General features: G+C 41.7%; 4 protein-coding genes across 12 annotated transcripts in view; all 4 read left to right on the top strand.

Annotated features, from left to right (window-relative positions):
* Nucleotides 1-8173, top strand: part of wfs1a (Wolfram syndrome 1a (wolframin)) — a 31742-nt gene extending 23569 nt beyond the window's left edge. The window contains exon 13 of the transcript XR_003983572.1: nt 8162-8173. The gene's annotated coding sequence lies outside the window, so the exon portion shown is untranslated. The remainder of the gene's footprint in view (nt 1-8161) is intronic.
* On the top strand, nt 1329-14895 carry pde5aa (phosphodiesterase 5A, cGMP-specific, a). Its single transcript, XM_030412447.1, has 20 exons — nt 1329-2089; nt 2276-2942; nt 3566-3649; nt 3788-3868; nt 4212-4301; nt 4440-4598; nt 4708-4775; nt 4931-5076; nt 6229-6404; nt 6509-6559; nt 7088-7234; nt 7767-7895; nt 9022-9116; nt 9277-9364; nt 12484-12584; nt 12685-12762; nt 12860-12923; nt 13016-13090; nt 13728-13811; nt 13976-14895. The coding sequence occupies exons 1-20, from the start codon at nt 1824-1826 to the stop codon at nt 14147-14149; spliced, it is 2823 nt and encodes a 940-aa protein (XP_030268307.1). The 5' UTR covers nt 1329-1823; the 3' UTR covers nt 14150-14895.
* Nucleotides 14896-17041: 2146 nt separating this feature from the next.
* On the top strand, nt 17042-22392 carry hpf1 (histone PARylation factor 1). 2 transcript variants are annotated; one of them, XM_030421646.1, is made up of 8 exons: nt 17042-17168; nt 18837-19020; nt 19785-19971; nt 20188-20286; nt 20538-20691; nt 21010-21097; nt 21460-21632; nt 22067-22392. In XM_030421646.1, the coding sequence occupies exons 1-8, from the start codon at nt 17130-17132 to the stop codon at nt 22199-22201; spliced, it is 1059 nt and encodes a 352-aa protein (XP_030277506.1). In that variant the 5' UTR covers nt 17042-17129; the 3' UTR covers nt 22202-22392. The 2 variants fall into 2 exon arrangements, with proteins under 2 accessions (XP_030277506.1, XP_030277507.1); XM_030421647.1 differs by lacking the exon at nt 17042-17168 and adding an exon at nt 17259-17378 and having other exon boundaries at nt 22067-22260.
* A 2182-nt stretch (nt 22393-24574) lies between these two features.
* The window catches only part of ank2a (ankyrin 2a, neuronal), an 87289-nt gene continuing 86309 nt past the window's right edge, over nt 24575-25554 (top strand). For 7 of the 8 annotated variants that reach the window (XM_030421645.1, XM_030421603.1, XM_030421630.1 and 4 more), the window contains exon 1: nt 24575-25046. In XM_030421645.1, the coding sequence (XP_030277505.1) occupies nt 24912-25046 (135 nt within the window). In that variant the 5' untranslated portion in view covers nt 24575-24911. The remainder of the gene's footprint in view (nt 25047-25554) is intronic. The other variant, XM_030421644.1, reaches the window with a different exon arrangement.

The following is a 25554-nucleotide window of genomic DNA, read 5'->3' as shown; positions in this document are numbered from 1 at the left end:
TGAATATTTACAATTGCTTATAAGTACAGGCTCACTATAACACATCATAATTATGTTTTTTATTATAGACATTGGCGTCATAATGAGTCATAACGATTATTTTTATGAATATACATGACTATTTGTAACTATGATTATATAGCACTATAGGTGCTTTAGAACACATTATAAGTCTATTCATAATGTGTTATTATGCATTATAGACATGGGCTTCATACAAAGTGTTACCCAAATGTTAATCAAATGAGTATAAAATGTAGACAAGGCCTTTAGTTTATGTTGATGACATTTCTAAAGGTGCAATCAGCCAGCTGTCAAATTAATTCTCCAAGCCAATAGGGGCAGCATATCACCAGAGTGAAAACTGCTGCTAACTGTAGCCATTTTCAGCTCGTAAGCACAAGATTTTTGACAAGATGTCAAAACTGTTATTTCTTCACATTCTGGTGATCATTTCACTTCATTTTTGAATGCTTTTAAACTGAAAATCTTACATATTTCACCTTTAAGGGTCACAGGTTACAATACATATTACACCCTGCAGCAGTCCAATTAAAGAAAAGCTATCATAAAATTGCCAAACAAAGTGTTTACAACCTAAAATTACTTTTTTTCTCGTTTTTTAAGACACATATTGTCACACTCAAGTGAACCAGCAGTACCGATAAAATAAATAGTAACATTTAAAGCGATATGTTGACCACTTTACAATGCAAAACTGTGATGTTTAGATTTGATAGGCAGTTGCTTTGTTATTGCACTGCAAACCTGTACATATTCCCATACTTTTTATGCAGATGATTCACCGGATGATTGCAATACAATCTACAAAGTGACTGTGTAGGCCTAAGTTTTATTTAGGAGGTTACAGGTAGCTGAATGCAGCAAAATGGTCATTTCACACTGGAGCAACATCCGAGAAACAGCATCATGGGTTGTGTCCCGGCTACAGGGTCACCAACAAACCTGAGAGATGTATCAGAGGAAAAATCACAAACCACATTCACATTCATTTTTATTTCTTAGTTTGTTCACAGTCACAGGTATTTTAAACAAAGAAGGAGGACTGTACACTAAGCAAGTCATCCATTTCTTGTTGTAATGACATGGTCATTTTGTGGAGTGTGGGTGTGTGTGAGGGAATCCCTGATGACGCAACCGCTTCTAATCTTTAGAGGCTTCTGAGACATCTTTGTACACCCCCCCCCCCCCCCACACACACACACACACACACACACACACACACCCTCACAAAGTGGAGCGATGACACAGCTCACTTAAGAGCTTAACTGTTGACTTCCTTACAATGCAAAACTGTGACGTTTAGATGTGATAGGCAGCTGATTCGTGTACTTCACTACAAACCTTTACATTTTTCTACACTTGTTGTGCAGCTGATTCCCAGGATGTGTGCAATGTCATCTACAAAGTGACTGTGTAGGCCCATAAGGTGCCTTAAGTTTTAACGAGGAGGTCACAGACAGGCAGTAATTATACTTGACTTGAACTTTCTTCAGGTAGCCTAATGCACCAAAATGGTCGTTTCACCCTGGAGCAAAGCCCGAGATTGCACACGCTCCCATCTGTTTAATCAGATTCCTGTAATGAATCAACCTGCCGCGGCCCAAGATCGTCTAAATAAAGGTTAGGGGATTACCTTGACGCAGTCGTTTCCGCTGGCTCCTCCAGGGCCATCCCTCTGCCCTGCCGTACGTAGCTTCAGTCTGCCACATCACCCCGCATGGCAACTGTTCCTCCTAGATAGCTCGGATACATTCAAGCTGAGTTTGGTCGATCTTTTCTCGCTTTACCTGAGCGAGGGGATGCCCTGCCTGGAGTCCATGGAGGCTGGCAGCGACACTCCCGGGACCTCTCGCGCCTCTGGGGCAGAGGAGTCCTTCCGCAGGGAAACTGTGACCGCGCCGCCGATGGTGAGAGGCATGGGCTGGTTCTTCTCCCCGCAGTGGAGCCCCCGGTCCAAGACGCACCGCAGGAGGTTTGGAGACGGGATGAAAAGCGACCAGGTGGAGGCATGGCTGGATGACCACTCCGACTTCACGAGGGCCTACTTTTTACGCAGAACCTCCGCGTAAGAACTATTCTACACTGTATCTGATAACAACTTATTGCTTATAAATAAGATTAAATTACAATGTCTGACGTGATTGAACGACTTACTGGATGTTCTGTTTGTTTATTTGATGACTGTAAACCAGGCTCCTCTGGCTTCAGAGGATTGTTCTTGTTTCATCGGTCTTGTCTGTGTGACTTTCAGGGTCGGTGGTCCGCAGACAGAGACGTCTCCACAGCTGGCCAGGTTGCCCAGAAGCAGCTCTGACAACTCCGACCTGCTCATGATGCAGGTACATCATCATCGCAGAGCTTCCGCTCCCATGACCTCAAACCTGAACATCTCCTCCTTAATGGACAGGCTCAAGCCCCTCAGCAACCCTGAGCGGACGGATCGCTCCAGTCCAGATGTGTTGGGCACTCATTCCCCGTGTTCTCTCCGCTCCTCACGCTTCTGTTTCTCCCCCTCCCATCAACTTTCTCCCATCTGCCCTGGCACCCCTGAAACACCTCTCTCTCCTCATCCTCTGCGCCCATCTATTACAAAGGCAGCCTGTGGCCAGGGAGAGTGCTGTCCATGGATGATGGAGCTCCTGAGAGTAGGTCTCAGTTGGATGGGCTCTGTTGCAGAGCTCTGCCAGGGGGCTGTCCTGCATGCTGGGGAGCTGCTGGCAGCTGAGGGCAGCTGTCTCTCTTTGCTGAAGAAAGACTGCAGTGGACAGAACACCTTGGAGGAGGTGATTGGCCTGATGGCTTTGGGGTGCTTGAGCGATGGCATCCTCTGCAGCCAAGCGCACCAAGAGCTGGTGAAGAGCATCATGGACTGTGTCCTGGCTACAGGGTCACCACTGAACCTGAGAGACATATCAGAGGTAAATCTACAAATCTACAAACTGACACTGACACACATCTACAAACTGACACTGATTTATTTTTAGTCTGTTCTCACTCACACGTATTCTAAACAAAGGAGGTATGTACATTAAGCGACTCATCCATTTCTTGACTTAATGACATGGTCATTTTGTGGAGGGTGGGGTGTGTGAGGGAATCCCTGATGACGCAACTGCTTCTAATCTTTAGAGGCTTCTGAGACATCTTTGTACACACACACACACACACACAAGTGGGGGGATGACACAGCTCACTTAAGAGCATAAAGGAGATCCCCAAACCGCCCATCCTATTCCTTAACACCGATGTGATTAGCAACCGGTGCCAACACCTGGCAGGGTCGCACAGCAGGTAATCCCCAGTCAGCGTGAGCCTGGATGGGTAGTTCTTCATAGCAAATCCGGATATGTGCAGCCAGATAGTTTAAGCACACGGGAGTTCAACCTGGGCGGGTGTTGCAGTGCCAAATTACATTAAGTTCTTAATACACACAAGGGTGTACTACATGTGATCTACACGCACACAAATTTGTCACAATTCAGTAAGAACAAGATAGTGATGTGCTTGTCTGGGGTGGTAACTTAAAGGTTGTCCTCCACAGGATCCCAGGTTCAACGTAGATGATGATCAGTCATCGAAGATCAGGACAGTTCTGAGCATTCCCATCAAGAACCACAGGGGAGAGGTAACAATTATACCTCTTCATTCATACTCTGTTAATAATGCATTTTCTTTTGCACCTGCTGCTTATAAACTCACTCCTATGAAACGTTCAGTGGGGTTAGTGTTGATGCAATAAAATATGGCTGCTGTTTGTGGACAGGTGGTGGGTATAGTGGTAATGATCAACAAGAGAAACGGCTGCGATGGATCAGTTTCTGTTTTTACCAACATGGATGAAAAGGTGAGGGGCTAAATAACATTTTTGAGCTTTTTGTGTCTCTATATTATTTAATTTGATGTTTTCGTATCTCCAGTGCTAGGATGTAATAAAGTATTTTACTCAAATAATGTACTACAAATTCAAGGTATTTGTTCTTTTCAGGATATGCAAAGTTGTACTTCCACTCTGCTGTGTATATATATATATACTGTTTTTGTCAGCTCATGAAATGTTGCCTTTGTAGAGAGATACATGGTTCTCACAGGAGAGCAATGCAACAAACATATGATGAAGTTTTGCTTAAGTGAGGTTTTGATAGCAGGGGAAGGTTTTCATAGTCATCTGCTTGCATTTAAATGACCAGGTGCTGTCCAATCACATGGATGTGCTGGGGATGGTCCTGGATAATGTTCAGCTGTATGAAAGCTCAAGACAAGAGGCCAAACGCAGTCAGGTAACAACAGCAGAGAACAACATGAAGTGTATTCATTTTTACGTATGTATTTTATCTAATCAATGTGTGTGTGTGTGTGTGTGTGTGTGTGTGTGTGTGTGTGTGTGTGTGTGTGTGTGTGTGTGTGTGTGTTTGCAGGCCTTGATAGAGATGGCACAGGTATTGTCAATGGAGCACCATTCTTTTGAGGTTCTGCTGAGTAAGATGGCTGCCACCATCATGCCTTTCACACATGCTCAGTACTGCACCATCTTCATCCCTGGTGACCAAACATTCAGCTGTGGTTGGAGGAGAGGTGCATTATCCCACTTGACTACTTTTTAGGGTTTGTTTAGTAAATGATGCATCCTGTTGTATCCTTATGTGGGGTATTTTCTTTGAGTCATGTGTTATTTTTTTTTTTCAGGTTTCATTCTCCAGAGTGATCCACCTGGAGTGTGAAGAGCTCGGGTCAACGTGCCAGATTTACAGAAGGTTCTGCCTGCATGTTGCTTTATTGATAAAGCCAAATCAGTATTATTTACCTGGTTGATAGCTAGCATGTTGCGAGTCTTGCTTATAAACATTAACTGAGCTATATGTCTCCCTAATTTCACATTTGTGTAACTGGCTTCCGTATCTCTCTTCAGGGAGCGTGACATCAGCGATATCGACCCATCATATGCCCTTCGAACCCTGGTCGCGATGGAAATTCTTAATATGTCAGAGAGTTCAGGGGAATCAATGAGTCTGATCTGCTGTCCTGTAAGAAATGAGAGATCTGAAGATGTTATTGGTGAGTCTAATGGCAACAGTCACGATACATTATTAATCCGTCTGAAAACTTGTGGTGTTGGATCACAAACTCTGGGCTTCATTCTGCAGTCATTCATGTCTGGAACACTAAACATACAAAATGCTGTTGGGTTTTCATGACACCTACCTGGAAAAGGAGGTTAGATGTTTGCTGGCAGTGTAATGAAAAACATTAGTTAAAGCCTGGGTCTTCTACGGAGTCGTCCGTGACCCAAGGGGCCAAATTATTGTTTGATATATTTTGAAAGTTGTATTCATTTTTTTTATGTTTTAAATGTGCCGTTATACAAGTGGAAGGGAGGTGGAAAGAAAGTCTGTGTAACCATTAGTGTCTGTTGTTTCAGTATGATGTTGCCCAGCAGTAGTAAATCAATAAGTAGCAGCCACACAACAGATCCAATCCACATATAGCAGCTAGCTAACAGTTAACTGTGACTTCAGCTTTTTCTTCTTCTTTTTACATTGTATGGTGGTTGGTAACCAGTGTTAAGACCCATTAACGGCAACTATTCTAACAAAGTGAGGACAGAAAGAAACTGAAACATAGGTGGCGCTGAATTATTAACACAGTATCATCATGTGTCAATTATCAACATGACATCAATAATTCATTTTTAAATATTACGATTCTTGGCGGTTAATACAACCCTTCTGTGTATTATTGTAGCATATGTTGCAGTCATCTGTCGAATTATCCCAAGCAGACTTTTTTTGAATCGTGATGAGCAAGAGACTCTGATATACCTTCCACATCGGGAACCTCTGGAGAAATTAACGCACCTCACATTAGCCATGATACAACTGCTGCTGACTTATTTAATTTATATGTTGCTACAGGCAGCCCTACATGTAATTGTAGGTCCAATTTTAGTATGCAACAGACTTAGGCTTAGGGGTTTGCGCCTTCCCCCCTGTTAAGAAATGAACAAATCCCAGACTGCTACTAGATCATGTCCTGAAAATGCAGAGGATAAATATAGATGCAGTTATCCTCAATTTTCCTACACAAACTGGGCCTCCAAACTGTTCCCCGCTGGTTAGACGGGCAGTATCCACAGTGAGCTGACACACAGACTTATTATGTTTTAATAATATGTTCTGCACAACAATCTGTTTCTTTACTGTCACACAGCGGTGTGCCAGCTGATGAACAAAAGGGGCAGAGACTCAGATGAGATGGAAGCCTTTAACAGATATGATGAGCGCCTCCTAGAGGACCTGGCGGTGTACTGCGGCCTGGCTCTGCAGTATGCACAGGCTGTGCAGATCACCGAGGAGCGGAGGGCCAGTATAGAGGTCACACAGGAGGTGGGTAGCACCCCTACACTGCTCACCTTCCAGCTTACAGTCTAGGGAACCCTATCCAGATGTTCAAATGTGACAGGTGTGTGTGTTCACTCTTCTTCTCGCAGGTTCTTGCCTACCACATCACCGCAGCAGAGCAGGAGATCCAATCACTGCAGGTGATTCTTAACTTCCTCTGGTATAAATGATCACTGCCTCTTAGTTCAGTCTAGCCTTGCTACAGCTCCTGTTGTATCAATAATAAGCCGTCTTTACAAGAAAGAGGGTAAACAGATTTGTCTTCTTCCCTTTTCTTTAATCGCCCTTTACCATGGTCCACATCCTCCTCTTTCAGTTCCTCTAAAGCCACCCCTTCAGCCAGCCATCCTCCTTTGCTCTCCCGATTGTTTTGTTATCCTGTCCTAGAATCACCTCTCAGTTTATTTCTGCAGGTCAGATTAAATGGCTTCAATAAAAGTACAGCTTATGTTCTACTGAGGTAAAGCTCATGATTAGCTGCTATCACTGTCTTACAGGGGCAAAGGTGATAAAACCTCCTCACTCACTAGAAACCTAGATGATTCCCCTACCCGTAAGCTTTGTAGGCGAGAGACGGAAAAAGACATTGTGTGTTTGTGGGTGGATAAATGTTCTGTGGCTGTACGTGTTTATTTTAACACTTGTTATTTATTGTCTTCTGTCTCTAGGAGGCCACTATTCCTTCTGCTGAGTCACTTTATATTCTAGACTTCAATTTCTCTGATTGTGGCCTGGCAGAAGACCTGACCAGTCAGGCCACCATTCGGATGTTCCTGGACCTGAAATTGGTGCAGGATTTTAACATTGACTACAAGGTAACTGAGCTGTTATTAATTAAATGTCATGACAATTTTCTTGTTAGTAGGGAAAAGTAGCATCAGCGATCGTCCAGGAACATCATTGCAACAGACCAATGTCGTTCCTGCAACATTGTAATTAATGTGACAACATTATAATTGATGTTGCTTCAGGACCAATATTTCAACTTCAAAAACAGAAATGCAAACCGTCATTGTAGTAAACTGTTGTGGCTTTTTGGATTGAGCACAGGACTATATATATATATACACATTATAGATATAACATAACACATTAAATAGGTGTTTAAAAGGATAACACCTCCATGTGTGTATTTTGTGTGACACGAGCATCTCCCATGTCTTAAATCCAAACCAAAATAAAACTGGGTTAAATTTAGCAGATGGGGCATGAAATCGAGCTGTCAGGTTAGTGAGAGCCTCTCTTGGGATTTTGAGGTGTCTTGTTAATTCAGAAATTTAGGGCAAACGTTTTTTTTTTTCTCAAGTGAATGCATTAAGCTTCTCCTGTGTATGTCTTTTTTTTCAGAGTCTCTGCCAGTGGGTCCTGACAGTGAGACGTGGCTACAGGAACAGTGTGCCTTATCATAACTGGAACCATGCGCTGAGCACTGCTCAAAGCATGTTTGCTATGCTCATGGCCACCGAGCAACTGCAGGTCAGTGGCCATGTGTGCGTCAAAACGTGTGTCTTGGCCTCGATGCCAATATGCAACTATACAAAGATGACACTGTGACTTTTTTTCACTGCGGCAAACTAGCATGTCAAATATTGTGCCCTGCTCTTCTGCATCCTAAACCTTTGCTTGCTGGCTTCTGTGAAACGACACAGGCATGGAGAGCTTAATCAGGGTTTAGACATGCCTGACCTGCCAATTCCTCCAAAACACGGTTGGATCCAAGCTGTCCTATAGTGGCAACTTAGCATAAGTAGTGCTTTTAAAAGCTGTTGGGAGTTAGGCACTGGAACTGGTCATGTTGACATTTGCATCACGTCTACTGAGTATCATCTCATCTGACTGTCATAAGTTCCGCTGAAGTTTCAATCTAGGTGTCATGTAAGGACTGCAGAGTACTCTTAATTATTTGAAGGAGGATTAATCCTAGACCTCCACAAAACCTCTTAACGGCTTTCCATGGCGATCACATAGCAGACCAGTTCTCTACTTAGGTGACCTTTGCTGTCTGTCTATGTACATGATTCATTGTGACTGTGTTATAGTGCTGTGACACTTTACACATTATCCTAGCTGATGTGTCAGCATTTTGCATGTGTTTTGGGATTTTGAATGACAATAAGTTCACAGTAAACTTTGATGTATCTGTCATTTGTATGATTTAAAGGTATTCATGGAAATTAGTTTTAATTGTTAAAAGATGGAGGCTCATATTTATGGGTTCGGTTTGGCCTGATCTTTTGATTTTTTTTGCTTGTGGGTCATGGCTCACGATCTGATAAGACCTCATCCTGTGGAACAGAAATCTTTTTTTTCTTAGCTTTTTAAGTCAGGTGCTTTATACTTTTTTATGATCATTCTTAAAATCTGTTTTACTTAATGTCTCTAACAGGTATCGAAACTCTTTGAAATATTTATTGTCCTTCATTCAAAGCCTTGAGGTTACACAAGAAACGCTGAATGTGCGAGGGCTCCTTCTTTTCCTTGGCTGATCGATTTGTCAGTGAAAACTGTAAATATGTGCAAATTTAAACAGGCTTTCGTGTGAAGAAGAACGTTCAGCACTAGTATCTCATTTTTTCTCTGTTTTCTCCTGTTTGTATTTCAGACCATTTTCTCCCGTCTGGAGATCTTGGCCTTGATGATCGCCACTCTGAGTCATGACATTGACCATAGAGGCGTCAGTAACTCTTACATAGAAAGGTAAACCCTCCACTCCACATTTTTTAAAATCAGATTTACGGTATGATTATCCAGTATTATTCTGGTTATCTTGTCCGTAATCAGTTATCAGTCAATGCCTTCTATTCAGCCCAAATCATCTCTCTCTCTCTCTCTCTCCCTTGCTTTCTCTTGCCCTCAGGAGCCAGCAGCCTTTAGCTCAGCTGTACGGACACTCTTCTCTTGAAAACCACCACTACAACCTGTGTCTCTTCATCCTAAACAACACTGTAAGTACAGTCACAGTATACTCCTTACTTTCTTTTTCGCAACTCATAGTCACCTGTGTATGCACACTGTCATCTGTATGTCGACATGTTGTCCCTGCTGCCCCCATCTGATTCAACCAGTCAAAAATCAGCCAGTGTTATTCTCAAGTCATCACACTTCGATTGTAGTCGTCTTTCACTGTCTCTTTCATTTTGTTGATTTTTAAATTCTTCGGTTTCTTCAAAAAAGTTTACAGAAGCTGTAGCATAAGACCGATATTCAGCACCGGGTTTCAATTTAAGTGCTCTTTCTTTATTCTCCAATCATAGATACAATCTTTGTTCTTTCTTGAGTAGGATTTAAGGGTACTAGTGCAGTGCCTGTAAGAAAAGTGTATTCCTATACAAAAGTGGGAGGTTAAGTAGCTTTTTCATGGATGGCCAAATGAGGCTGTGTTTGAAGGTGGGACGTCAGGGATATTTAGGTTTGTTGTGAAATCCGATATTCCAGGGTATAATTGGCCGTTTTTGACTATTTTTGATTTTGCCATTATATTTCACCTTAAAAACTATTTACTTGGTGTCATTATTTTCAGCACAACCTCACATGTGTGACTGTACAGTTATTTTTTCATTTTGACATACTTTATTAACACAATGGACCTAAAATCACAAAAAAATCATAAAATCCGAGTAGAAAAAGTTAGATTTTTTTACTGTGAAAACCACAAATATGTTTAACAAACCATTTTTTTTTTACTTATGCAAATATAAATTGTTGTTTGCTAAATTTGTGCATACATTTTAAACATTTACGAAGTTATATGTAACTATTTACATTTAAATGCAGGCAATGCTCAGGTCTGCCTGAGCTCCTTCCAGCTGAATAAATAGCTGGACTGCCTGCTCCACATTCAGCTTCTCCTCATTGTTCTGACTCATTAAACAAAAAACCGACTCCACTACACACTAAACACACCACACCAAACACTACATAACACACTAACTATACACTCCTAACACGCTAAATGTCACAAATCTCTCAACTCTCAATATCGCTGTCTATACACCGACCGTTGTTGCCTGTCAATCATCCGCCTCCGTCCCTCCCACAACTTCCTGTTCCTCAACAACCAAACTTGCTGCTTGGACACTTTCGTGACAAAAGCCCGTTTTTACCGTTTCTTCCTGCACCACACACAAAGCAAACGTGATGGCAATGTTAGCGAAAAAGTGTGGCAGACATTATTTACCCTAAGTCCAGTTTTGGACGTGCCGATGCGTCCGGTTCGTCGCCTCGGGAGGTGGGCAGTGTAGCTAGCCGCTAGCAGCTAGCTGCATCATTAATCCACAACAGTCAGTTTAGATGCACTGAACAGAACAGAACAGAACAGAACGGGACCGAACCGCCGGCAAAATCCCGGTCCAGCTCGCGCCGCTGCAGGTATAAATCCGCTTGTTTCTTCAGGTATGTCGTGGGCTTGAGCTCTGCAGTGATTGGCTCTGGTGCGCACGTGACTGTGGTGGCTCCGGTGGACAATGCTTGCTGAATTTGTAAAGCATTTATGAAATAATTTATTCATGGTATCATTGCAGTCCAAGCAAATGCTTAGCTGCACACCACTGAACCATGCAGCAGCCATGTTGAAAGTCTCAGGTCAGTGTGATCCTGATCCGCAGAGATATTTGACTCACAGACACACACACACACACAGAGACAGACAGACAGAGATTCCTTGCTTTTATAGAGAGATTTATTTGTGTGTACGCCTTGGTGGCTCTGAGTCCCGCTCTGGTCCGCTGTCATACGGGGTTCCACAGGGTTCAATTTTAGGGCCCCTGCTCTTCTCTCTGTATCTGCTTCCCCTGGGTTCCATCCTGAGAAAACATAGCATCTCCTTCCATTTTTACGCTGACGACAGTCAGATTTATGTGCCGCTGAAAAAAAAACCCACCTGTCTGAAACCGCTTCTATTATGTCTTGAAGACATTAAAGCATGGATGTCGCTGAACTTTTAAAAATGTAATGAAAAGAAGACAGAAGTGATGATGTTTGGTCTGAGCGGCTATAGTGAATCCCCTCCTGTTGACTTGGGCCCTTTGGCACAATATATGAAGCCATCAGTCTCAAACTTGGGTTTTAAGATGGACAGTGATTTTAAATTGGACCAGCAAATTGGTGCAATAGTGAAGTCCAGCTTCTTTCACCTGAGGCAGCTGGCAAAGGTGAAGCCCTTTCTTGCACATAAGCACTTTGAAACAGTAATCCACGCCTTCATTACATCTCGGCTGGATTACTGCAATGCACTTTACTTTGGAGTCAGCCAGTCCTCCCTCACACGTCTCCAGTTGGTCCAGAATGCTGCTGCTCACCTCTTAACTGGAGCACGTAAGAGGGAGCACATTACTCCCATTCTGGCCTCCCTCCACTGGCTGCCTGTGCATTTTAGAGTTAATTTTAAGATTCTTTTATTTGTTTTTAAATCTTTAAATGGTCTCGCCCCGCCTTACCTCTCTGAGCTGCTCCATCCCTATGCTCCTGCTTGGTGTCTCTGGTCAGCTGACCAGCTGCTCCTGGAGGTACCGAGGTTTAAGCGGAAGCTCAGAGGGGAAAGAGCTTTTTCATTGCCGGTCCCAAACTTTGGAATGTCCTCCCACTCCATATCAGACAAGCCCCCTCACTGTCCATTTTTATTCTTCAGCTTTCAACCCAGCATGAGAGCTCTTGTTTTAGTGTTTTATTGTTTTTATTGGTTTAACATTTTTATTCGTTCATTGTTTTTACTTTGTCTCCTATGTTTTTATGTTTTATGTTCTATTTCTTTTCATGTACAGCACTTTGTCCCAGCTATGGCTGCTTAAAGCGCTTTATAAATAAAGTTGAGTTGAGTTGAGTTGAGTTATTTTAGGAGGATCTATTGGCAGAAATGGCTATGAGTTTTTTATACATTTAATTTGTTTTCATTTATGTATAATTGCCTGAAAATAAGCCTTGTTGTGTTATCATCACCTTAGAATGAGCCCTGACTTATTCCTACACAATAGAACTTTGAACAGGAAGTTTGTTTCTATGCCATGCTGTATATCTGGTGGTCACCGAGTCAAAGTTTTTACTTTACTTTACATTGTTATTCTCTCAGGGGAGTCAGATTCTCAGCGGCCTCTCTACAGAGGACCACAAATCTGTACTGCACATGATCAAAAGGGCAATACTCGCTACTGACCTGGCCGTCTACATGGAGTATGTAAAGACATCAAATGTCAACGTAGCTGCAGGTCAAGCATTGTGTATGTCCTGTCCCCTTCCCGATAGCCTTGTTTATCTGTGCTTCTCTTTTTAGGAGAAGAAAAGAGTTCTTTTCTCTCTGTAAGAAAACCAGAGTGAGCTGGAAGAGTGAGAAGCAAAGAGATTTACTGAGGTGAGGATCAAATGAATGAGACTCGGGTTCATATGATAATATCTCTGATGGAGCAGGGCAAGGAGCTGTTTCTTTAAGAGGTTTATTCACCCCACAGGTCGATGCTGATGACAGCGAGCGACCTCTCTGCGATCACAAAGCCTTGGCCTGAACAACAAAGGGTAGGTCCCGCACAAATAGTTTTTCATGTGGACATTTAATCGGTTATTTTGAGTTCATCGAAACCTTAACCTCATTCCTCCTGAAAAAACAGATTGCCAGCCTGGTTGCCACGGAGTTCTTCGCACAGGGGGACAAAGAGAGAGAAGAGTTCAAAATCAAACCCATTGTAAGTCCCACAAGTGGGATTTTGTTTTGTTATACATCATTTTGGTGCAGTGAACATCAGATAAGGGGGCCTGCCTTGGATTGAGGGTCCTCATGAAGCGTAATTAATATAAAAAATACATTTTATTTATCATGACTATAGAATAAAATACACTTTTCCAGAAGTTAAGTAAGAATGACATCATGTCAAAGAGTCCTTCAGGCATGTTTCACAATCTAATTGTCACTGTTGAACTTATACAACTAAAGGGGACTTTAGACTAGTATTACACCAATCTAGCAGACGTCAGAACTTAAAGGGTAACTCCACCAATTTTACACATTAAAGTGTGCATACAGGTCTAATCATTATACACTGTAATTGATGAAATTGTTGCAGGTACCCATTGATAATAATATAGAGGAAATAGAGAAATGCTTGTAGCTTGCTTTATGCGGTGAAATCATTTTTGAACGCAATATTTTATAACACAGATTCTTTATACAGTCTGCACAAAGTGTTCTTATGGGCTGTTATTGCCTCCCAAGGCTGCACACTGAGAACCAATTAATAATACTGTGTTTGGTCAGATACAGCTGATCTGGCCTCCTCTTAAACACTCCTTTTCTAACAGCCATTTTACATTTTCTCACACCAGGACATAATGGACAGAAAAAACAGTACTCGACTACCATACATGCAAGTGGAATACATCAATGACATCTGTTATCCCCTTTACAAGGTGTGTTATTTCTGCAGGTATGGATGTATGCATGCGGATGGTGCATGCATGTATATGTGTGCATGTTTGTAAGGAAGAAAAAAACACAGTATTGTTCTTACTGCTGTCCTGTTTACTTGTCATCTACTCTAAATTCACTCCAATCATCACCCTGTCTCCCCCAGGCTGTGTCAAGACTGTTTGACACCTGCTCCCCACTGCTGAACGGCTGTAAGAAGAACAGAGACAACTGGCTGCTTCTCACCAAGGAAGGAGAGGCAGGAAACAGCGAAAATAGTAGTATTGTAACCCTGGCAATACATAAAAACAATGAAGAGGCGGTACAGACAGAGGAGTAGAGACTGGATGTAAGACGAGGACACAGCTTTGGAATCAAAAAGGAGGTTTACCCACCTGCACCTGTTGTTCTCCATCCACACTTGATTGGATCTTGACTTGAATATCTGCCATGTGTGACATCCGAACTCTGACAACAAAATGTGTTAATGGGATTTACATCAGTCAGGACTAATAAAGGCTGTGCTGCAGTTGTCTCCCAGCATATCCTGCAGCAGGTCCGATGTGAAACCCGTCAACAGTAAAATATTAAACAACTTAGGTGGCACAAGCTGAGAAAATTATAATAACCATACTGTATCTGCACTTTCTCTGTACTCATTGTACTGACTTTCATGAATGTATATCCAGATTTTATGTTACATGTAACTGAGTTTTTCATGTTGCTACGTACTATCAAACCAGCACACAACATTTTGGAATAGTTCCTGTTCACCCTTTGACGTTGTCATAGCTGAGATATATATAAACAGATGTGGGCTACCGACATATGTCTTTTTTACAATAATTATTTCAAAATTATTGACATCTTCTGGTTTAAAGAACATGCAGTCAGAGGTTAGCACTAGTGTTAAAGGTCTGGTAGCTACACTGCTAATAAATGTTCACAGTCTGGGGTCAGGCCCTCACGTTTTACTACTCTACTGGTCCTTGTCAATGAGTTACACATTACCATTGTTTTTATCAGTAACCTCTTGCTGACTGGCCTATGTGAGAGAAGATTCTTATTAAAAAACATCATATTAAATTGGTCTTTTGTTGCATGTTTATTTTGATCACCAGTTTGTAATTAATTTACACTGTGTTATACTGACAAATAGAATAGACCTCTTCATATTGGATGTTAGTGCTTGCCCTGCTCAAATTGCATGGAGGCTTTTGTAAAGAAAAACAATGTTGTTTTCCAGAAATTATCCATAAAATAGAGAAAAGCACTAAAACCTATTTTGAAGACGTGTGTCATAATTTTCCAGTCTAGTAATATTTTTCGATATTGATGTGGAATCACTGGGTCACATTACATGGAAGATAATAGCGAAACTACTATTAATTTGGGAAAAACACATAAGCAATCAGACTGAAAAATGAATAAATCCTTATTCTACTATATATACATATATATATATACATAATACATATATACATACATACATATATACATATATATATATATATATATATATATATATATATATATATATATATATTAGGGCTGTCAAACGATTAATTTTTTTAATCGCGATTAATCGCATTTTGTCCATAGTTAACTCGCGATTAATCGCAAATTAATCGCAATTTTTTTGGCACATTTTTTTCTGTTCTAAATGTACCTTGATGTATTTTTTAATGTTCTTAATACTTTTAACAACATAAGAAAGGGCAAATATGCTTGCATTATGAACATTTTTGGCGGGGGGGGGCTCTCTGCATCTGCCCTGTGTTTGGCTTGCAAGTGATATTTGAGACTCAATGTACTTCGATGGTAACTCATTTCATGTCGATAGTACATGCAGATAACTTTTGTCCTATCGACGCCGGTGCAGATGTATATTTTGGTAAATAACCGCCGGTTCCAAATAAATGTCGGGTCTAATTTTTTATTTTTTTTTTAAATTAAGGAAGAAGAGGTGTCCACTGACACTGCACGTTTTTCTTCTTCGCCTTTTTCACGCAGTGTGCTGCTTTCTGTCAGTCAGTATCACACTGATGATCGCCATGGCTCCGGTGCAGCAAAACAATAAAAAGTACCACTTGAAATTCAAACTTTCTGTTAAAATATGCAGAGGAAAACTCGGGAGAAGCAGCCGCTAGATGTTTCTCTGTCGACCAGAAGAGAGTGAGAGAAACGGAGCTTGAGCGTCTGTCCGAGGAGGACAGCAGCAGGGCCAGGCTGCCTGCTGGAGGGAGGAAGAAGGCTAGCGAGGAGCCTGAGATAAACATGCGGGGATGAGTTATCAGCAAACGGGCACGCCACGAGAGAGTGTCCCGCAGAATGATCAGGACGATGGAGAAACAAATGTCCGCCACCGTGAGTGACAGCAGAGATGAGGAGTTTGCAGCGAGTGCTGGTTGGCTGAATCGTTTCCTCCGCCGCAACAACTTCACTTACAGGAGGATGCCAGAGAATTCACCGAGAAGCTGGAGAAGTTTGTAATGTTTTCATCCAGGATTATTGTGAGGAAGGAATTAAACGCCTGTCCCAAATTGCCTTTTGGTCTGTTAAGTGATTGAAACAACTAAACCCACCGGCTATTATTTGGTATTTTACGGTAAGTCCTTTCTCAATTTCCTCACTTTTCAGTCCACCGTGTTTTTCCCGAACCGCCAACCCTGCTGCATCTTCTTCTGATTCCATTTCTGCCACCCTCTGGATCAAGACTACAGGTGCCACTGACTGACGTAAATCTTTCAATGCGTTTTTTGTTTTTTTATACCGAGTTAATCGCGCGTTAAAAAAATTAACGGCGTTAAGAGGATGTTGCGTTAACGCGTTATTAACGCGTTAACTTTGACAGCCCTAATATATATATATATACATACATTGATTAATTTTCATTGCCATTTTATTTTATTAATTTTTATTTACCATATACAAACCGTAATGATTTTTGAGTTGTGATGAAAAAATCCGGTCTCTACATTGGAGAAAGATGAGAATATTATCTGACATTAACTTGTGCACTGATCCCCTCGGTCCCCCCACTAACTTCAGCCATAATAAGGCCTACTTTATTTTAAAGCTGGCCTTCAAAATTAGGCCATGTGAAAGAAAAAAGAAGCTACATACTGTTTAGGGAGACAGCATGTTCTCTGAAATTAATTTCATATCGCTAAAACATGCAGTTTTATAAAAACAGTCAGGATCAGTTCAGGATCCTGCAGTTACCATCCACGGCCTCTGGGGGGCGGCGGTGCGCTTTAACGTTGAGGCCGATTTTGTTCCGCAGAAGAAGACGCCGGAGGAGAGACAAGAGGAAGAAAATGACAGGGCGCGCAAAAAGAAAACCCAAATCCAGTCAGGTAAATTTACACTGTTTTCACTACCTCGGTTGGGCGGCAGGTACGTCGTCTTTTGTCGTGTTGTACCGGGCAAGCGACTGTGCTGTGTGCGGTTATAATGGCGACGGGGCAACTTGGGTTGAACGCTGTGGGCAGAAGTGTTTGGCACGCTGTCGGAGCAGCAGTGGTCAGACGACAACATGGCAGCAGCAGCAGCAGCCCTGATGACTGGTACCGCAAAGCCTCTTGTTCACTGTCGTACACAGCTGTCGTGTGATTCACACCCGTTTTTAACATGTTATTTCGATGTTGTTTTGCGATACACGAATTATCAGCGCTCGGTCGTGGACATAAATACATTTAGCCAAATCACCGTTTGTAAGCTAGGTCTGTGGGTGATAAACGGCTGTGTCTCAATCTGATTCGTGGTTTGATCTCACAAAGGGCATAAATCAGTGTCCTAAGGGCAACAGTCAAGTGTATTTTGTCTTATTTAAGTGCTTACTTGTGTCACAAAGGCGTGTCCTCCACTCCTTTATATTTTCTTACCTGCTCAGAACAGAGAGCACTGAGCTATTACACAAGCTTGCAGCCGGTGCTACATTCATGAGGGGTTCTAATGATCTTTTTAAGAAAACACAAACACAATCACCTTGACAATGAGACTCACTATGTATCATTTAAGATGTTTAACCATAATGGTATAAAGCAGGAGAAATTGCAGCTAAGGTACAAATAATAAGGAAATTCTCTTTATTTATGTGTTGGTACACTAAAAATATAGAACGATTTATACACGTGTATACTGAACCCTGCATGTTACTGCACACAAATTGAATAAATAAGGTTTAACCAGTGGGACTGCTGGTAAACTAAGTTATGTTAATGCAATAATCTCAAGGGGGTTTTACTGGCACAGATGAACTTCTTTGGCAAGATATGGGATGTTCAAAAAGAGGTCTGCCTTCACTCAATATCCTGCCCTCACGTTTTCTTGTTTCCTGCCATTCCAGTTCCTGTACTGTTTCTTTTTTATTTAAAAAAAAAAAAATCACCAGTAAAGGGACATAAATCAATCAATCAATCTGTATTTATAAGGTGGCAAATCAAAACAAGAGTCATCGTTGTGATTAAATTATTTACAGAGACCCAACATTTCCTCCCATGAGAGACAGTGGAGAGAAAAAACCTGCATTTTAACAGACTATTAGCATAATTTTCCTTGTAAATAACAATAAAAGTTTCTTAATTTGTTACAAGGAAGGTTAGGTTCTGCATCTTTTCCCGTTTGGGCAAAACAAAAGGCTGATCTTCTCCAAAGATGTATAAGGGCTGGATCATTCTAATCTACCTACAGTGTATTTGGTTATTTTTTTTGTTTTTTAATTGTTTGACTGGTATTACTGAGATTGTAGGAGTAGAAACGAGTGATTATTGGCTGAAAAACCAGATTCTCTTGGCTAAAGTCCTGTTATCATCATAGTAAAAAGTGATTATATTATTGAATCTACCCTTCTTTATATACTGTAACTAGGCTGGCGGACAACAGTTCAGAAAGACCTACCAGAACAACCTAACATGATTCAGTTTATTGCAGGGTAGTTGTAAGAAAGATAAATGAGCTATAGCAAATTAACTGGTAACACAATGTGAAACTTACTTGTTTTTCTCTATTTTACATTTCTTTAGGGGTCAGCTACAGGCAATGGGGAGTTAAAGAAAGCCCGTACTGAAGAATCCAAAGCTGTGCCGTTGTCAGAGGTGGATTCAGATCAGCGTGATGAGTTGCTCCAACTCTACAAGCTTCAAATGCCAGAGGATCTGTACCACTTCTGGGACTTCTGCAAGGATCTCTGTCCCGACAGCCCCTGTGGTATGCTGTGTACATTAACGGTGTATCTTGTTACAGTCATACAGATAGGATAGAGGGGTGCATCTGACATTTAATCAATTTCTCTTTCTGTAGACAGAAAAAACAGGATGAACTTAAACTTAGCCAGTGGAAAATCTGGATTGATGGGCAGGAGGCACAAATGGTGTTCAAGACTACATGTAAAAACACAGCATTTAAAGAAACCTGCTGCCCTGACTTTACACACGCACACACACTAGATGTTACCATTTTATTTGCCATTTTCATTGTAAGCTTAACATAATTGCAGAACATCCTCTGACAGCCAATAACCATTTGATAAATTCTCTCAATACATGATTTCCACCACCCAAACAGACGGCGGCAAATTGCAGATTTTGTGTGACAAACATTTGACATACACTAACCAGAAAATGATGGAATATTTTCAGATTAATTATCAGCATAGTAATGCTGTAGTTTATTGTTCAGCAAGATGAAGCCTCTGAAGCATTTTAAAATTAAGCAAACATCTGCACAGATATCTTAAAAATATTACTCAGAGCTCTTAGTTTTAATCATCTTTGCTTGATGTTCTCCATCTTTGTTCCATGTGACTGATTTCCTGCTCAAATATTTAACCTGTGTTTTGTAAAGTCATATCAATGTAACAGGAAGCTACAGCAACAATTTGATTCCTTGGACATTTTACTTTCAGTGAAGTCTGTATGTCAGTTGATTTCTCTATTGATTATCTTATTTTTTATCCGTTTTAATCAATGTAGGTGCACTGAAAGAGACGCTGGGTTTGCAGCTGGTTGGTCCTTTTGAAATTCTGGCGGGAGCTCACAAAAACTCCAAGAATCCTCAGCCCAACTTCCACCTCCACTGGAGGTATTTCTATGACCCACCAGAGTTTCAGACCATCCTTCTGGGCAGTGAGGACACCAAGCATCACATTGGCTACTTCAGGTAGGTAACACGCTGGAGTTTGTAATGGTGTTGGATCTGTGCTGCGTCAGTTGTTTTTTTTTTTAGTATTGATGCTTCCACTTGAGAGGTTGTGACTTAGCCTACGAACAGTTACTATACAAGCTACACAATTAGGAGTTAGGGGTTGATAATATGGGAATGGTGGTAACTCTATCCACATGAGAAGTTCTGATGTATTCTTTCAAAATCCACCAGAGATACTCCAGACTCCCTCCCTTCATTTGTTGGAGAAAATGAAGCAAAGAAAGGCTACACTATTACACGGATGGGAGACAACGTGTTTGCTGCTGTCCTGTGAGTACTTACACCACATGCTCACCATAAAGAAACAAGTAATTGGGTTCAGTTGAATGTAGAAAGTTTTAATAACTGTCTTCTATTCAACAAGAACTGTGCGAGTTGTTAGAAAAATGGCTTCTATTTTATTCATCTTGTAATGTAGTTTTGTTTCAATTCCATTAGTACATGATCAAATTTACATTATAGACTTCTGTCTCTATCCATGCATGTCATCTTACCTACTACATTGTTCCCTCTTTTATCAGCCTGTACCTTTTGAAGAGGAGGAAAGAGAGGGGTGGCAAGAAAGCAGAAGGAGAATCGGTTGAAAGCTTGGAGACACAGCTGAGAGACAGAGCAGAGACACTGGGCTTGTCTCTAGAGCAGAAGACCAAAGGCATGAAGCAGAGGGACAAGAAGGTGACTTGCACTAATTTCTACCCCACATATTCCTTTGTTCTTAGGACAACAATTGTAAACCAGTGCTGTACATCAAATCAGTTCTCTGTAGGGCAGTGTCTACCATATGATGTACACCTCATCAGTAATACCTAGCATTTGTGGCAAAGTCTTTATTGGCTGTAATAATCCTCATTTGTACAGACACAGTGGGTAGACTTGAATCATTTTTGAAGTGGTTGTTGTCATGTGTTCCAAATAAAATGCACTGTATGTCCAACCCAAGTGTGCTCTAAGTTGACACTAGTCAGTAATAAGTCATTTTTCATCTCACCATAGGTGGTAACCAAGACCTTCCACGGTGCCGGCATCGTTGTACCCGTAGACAAGAATGATGTAGGATACAGAGAACTACCTGAAACAGATGGTGAGCTGGTACACTAAAAACCTTGATGTTTAAGAAAGGTGTCTCTGCCAATTTTCTCATTTGTCTTCTTTCCCCTGATTAATCTATTGATGATATGAGCTCATTTGCAGGTTTAAGCTGCGGTCTAATACACAAGCTTGATTTATTTTTAAGACCGAAAATGTGGAAAAGGTGCTTTTATTTGTTTCAAACCAACAATAACTTGAATTAAGTGTGCCTGTTTACAATATTATATAATAGTTGTATATTTGTGTTTCACTAATGATGGATTCTTTATTTCTAACAATTAAAGAATGTATTAAATTCCAGCTAACATATGAGTGATGACTTGATATTTATATTTCTCCCTCCTCTGGATCCAGCTGGTCTCAAAAAGATCTGCAAGGCAATCGCCGAAGCCCGGAATGATGAAGAGCGTGTCAAAGCCTTTGGACCTCTCCAGGAGATGATCACGTTTGTTCAGTTTGCCAACGACGAGTGTGACTACGGCATGGGTTATGAGCTAGGAATAGACCTCTTCTGCTACGGATCTCATGTGAGTCTATTAAAGTGGTGCATGAAAGCCCTTCAACATGCACACTCAGAGATTTGACTTGTTTACACCCACTGACTCTCGACTTCCTGACCCATCTCTTAAATATAGCCCTACAGTATGAAGCCATATTTTCAGACTTGGAGATAATGGCTAGTTACCTCTATGAAAATGCATGTTTTGGTGAATGAATCTCTTCTCAGATTGTTTATAGTATTTTCAGTTCTGCACATTCTTCCTCAGTGCCTCACTAGACATTATTAAATGTGCTCTTGGGGTTTACAGGTGCTTATTGAACAGAGCTAATCACAAAGCATTATGTAATTGCTTTGTTGTTGTTTTACAACGTAGGAGTCAGATAAACACAAAAAAAATGTAGGCCATTCAAAGCGTGTAGTTAAGAAATCATTAATCTTTGGTTTCCTGACTCCTTCCAGTATTTCCACAAGGTTGTCAAGCAGCTCCTGCCCATGGCCTACAGCTTGCTGAAGAGGAATTTGTTTGGGGAAATTCTGGAGGCCCACCTCTCCAGCCGCAGCCATGACGACCTGGACCAGCTCTCCGCACAATGAAAAAAAACTTGACTCCGAAGTACACTTCAGCTCTAGCTCTTATAAGCTTTTCTCCACCATTTGTCCCTGTTTTTTGTCGTGTGTCATTGTTAATGTTTCTTGGTGGTTTTGGTGCTGCTGCCATTGATGGGTACCAGCTCAATGATATCTTGTTTGTAAAAGGTAGACGTTCTAATAAAGTATTTTTTATATATTTACTCTTCTTATATTTGTATCTGAGGCGATCTTCATGACTCCTTAAAATAATTAGTTTATGCCATTGTTACTGTAACTTAGTTTCATTTTTACATATCAAGTACCACTGCCATTACAGGCAATCTTTAAACATGGCATATAAACGATATTGTGTTTTGGTGTGATGCCCTGCAGCAGAAACAGAGGGCAGTGTTGCATACAAAAAAAAAGCATCATCACCCGTTTGTGGAAGACTCACCCTGACCGTCATGTCTCGTAGTTATGATAAACTTAGCGCTCATTTCCCATCAAATGCAATACACACAACTCTGCACAGCTTGGCACAGATTTGTATTAAACAACTTTATTTAGGAAAAATCCACCATGTGTGTTTGACACTGGCCCCTCTGATAGGTCCACAAGATGACATCCGTAATCCAGTCGCAGATCTAGTTGAAATTGAACTTTGGTGGTACAAATTTGTATGGTATCATAAGCACCTGGCACACAGTAAACATAAGGTCTTTTGGGCCCCCTTCTGCAGTTTCCCGTTTTGCGTTGATAATCAAGCCTTGTTCAGGAAGTTTCTCTGGATCAGTAGAGTAACGACTAAAGATGGAGATGACATTTCTTCTAGTACTGTGATCATAAGGGTGTAAAATTATTCTTTACCTATCACCTAGCTGCAGAAGGGGTCTTCACATTAATTTTGTGATCACAAAGATGTCTGATTTAGACTTGGATAATAAGAAAGTGGTTGCTGAGGGAGAAGCCAACATCTAAATTAGAGATGTCCAATATATTCAGCCAATACCACTAGCCAATAATCATTCGTGTTTCTCCTACCAATATCAGCCAGTATCAGGCTGATAAACTATCATGCTGATGTTTATCATGTATCACTGGTTTGAATCCAAGACTTCCATTTCCTCCCAAAACAAGGAGTCATATAAACCTATGTCTACATCTATAACTAAATCATCCAAAAAGCATATTCTCCTAAATCCTTACCAGAACAACAACAGAAAAAAAAAACAAAAAAACATAGAAATCAATTTTCTCTGTTGTGGTCCATTGTGTTGACATAATAGGACATTCAGGTGTGGCAGCAGCACACGGACAGAATTAAGCACAGGTAAATTGAAAAACGGGAATACTTAGGAAATCTTAAAAAAGAACAGAGATAAAGAATAGAAGCTATACAAAAGCAATTAAACCATGAAAAGAATAGTGGCTATCTTTATTTTGCTCCTAGTTACAAAACCTGAAGTAAACACTGCCAAAGGTGTCTTCCTGTTGGAATTAACAATTCCGAATCTTTATTTACTGAACTACAAGGCAGGCGAACACACCCATTCAAAATCAGTCTCTTCAACACAGCTTGTCTTTAATTTCATGTTCTGCCGTCAATTAAATCAGCTTACTTGGAGCAATTTGAACAAGTTGTCTGTTTAACATGATTTCTTACACCTCCCTCTCCATTTCACCCTCCTCCGCTCAAACCCTGACTGGTTTTATAAATGTCTCCAAGACTTTGTTATTGATTTTGCCCTGTCAACCTCCATTAAATGTGGAGCTCAGTGAAGACACACAGGCCGAGGATTGGGGGCGTAAGAATACTAAAAGGGAGATTACATCATGTAAACCCAACCCAGTAGTCTGCCCGCCTGCCCGCCTGGGCTGCGATGATGCCATGTTTGTGTAAGCAATCTTTACAGCTCTCAGTTTACTGACTCATGGGCCATCATGGACCATGCTGTAACTTTACCGTCACAAGCTGCTGCTGGTGCAGAAGCACTGATGGGTGGGGGCCGGAGAAAGCAAAACAGCAGCACACTACTGCTTGATGGTGCGTTCAGGTGCCATTGGTTGGGAATGGTCTAAATAGAGGCTAAATGTTTTGTTAGAGGCCTGTTTTTCATTCTATGAAGCGAGTTGAGCATAATTATTTTTCTCATTGGTAGCGAAATGTGATAGTGGCAGTGTATTAGGCCTGTATAAAATAAAAACAAAAACACATCACTCAAGTCACTTTCATCCAATCAAAACTTAGCCTATGTCACTTTGACTATTACTCTTTGGCCATACGGATCGTATTTCAGCCACTGGGCTGCCAACAAATCACTTTTTTTTTTCCCCATGCTGATCACCCTGCTCAAAGCGCCTCTGCGAGGTTTCCGACCGTCCATGAACGCAGCATTGATCCTGCGGAGTTTCGGGGAAGCGCATCTGAGGCGCGTTCACGCCTCCACACACATACACACTCACACACACGCAGGCACACAGCAAGACACGGGGAGCATCCCTGAACGGAGGGAGCGCTCATTTTTCGGTTTGACAATCAGGAGACAGACCCGCTGGTTTTTTTCACACTGTGTCACGTTTGTTACCAGACTGTCTCTGACCGCCGCAGAATGGTCCCGGGCCCCGCAGAGCCGTCCGGATTCTGAGGCCCGCCACACGGATCCACCTTGCACCGGCAGAAGGACCCCTCGCTGACCGCGCCGCCTCCAGCTGCAGCCAGCCCCGAGACAGGATGTCAAGGAGCTCCGAAGAAAGTCACTCCGTCAGGGGCGGCGGCTCCGACAGTGACTTGAAAATGGCCTCTTCGAGCAACACGACCCCCGAGGGTGGACCTCCACCACCGCTGCACCAGAACCGTATCCGGCAGGTGGGTGTCCCTCCGCTGCAGCCCCGCTCCTCTCTGCATCGACCGGCCCAGTCAGCCGCGTAACGAGCCGCTGCTGATGCTGAGCGCCTGCAGGAGGAGGGGGGAGCAGGCAAAGGCGTTGCCGCGCTTGATCACATCGGCGCAGATTGTCTCAGGTTGTTGCGGTATATTGTGTTCAAATTAGCTGCTAAAAAAAAACAAGCGTGTGCGCAGAGAAAAATGACATCTGTTTTTGTAAGTGACTTATGGGAGTGTGATATCCCATGTAGGCCGATTGTGCCAGTTGTTATGGCCGTCAAAATAAATACAGCAGACTCGCACCTCACTCCAGTTCGGCTACTATCACAGGCTGCAGTGAGGGATGTTTACAACTTCACATGTAACGGCTGGAGCTGCACTGTTCACATGTTCCGTAGTCTTCACTGTTCAGAGGCTGATCGTGACTTGTGAAGAGTTGTCTCACTTTCTTTTTCCACCCCAAAAAATGACACATTGCAAGAGCAGCAAG

Source organism: Sparus aurata, chromosome 1, assembly GCF_900880675.1.
Source record: "Sparus aurata chromosome 1, fSpaAur1.1, whole genome shotgun sequence".
NCBI lineage: Eukaryota > Metazoa > Chordata > Actinopteri > Spariformes > Sparidae > Sparus > Sparus aurata.
Note: the sequence above shows the minus strand (reverse complement) of the source record. Positions and strands in the feature narration are given on the sequence as shown.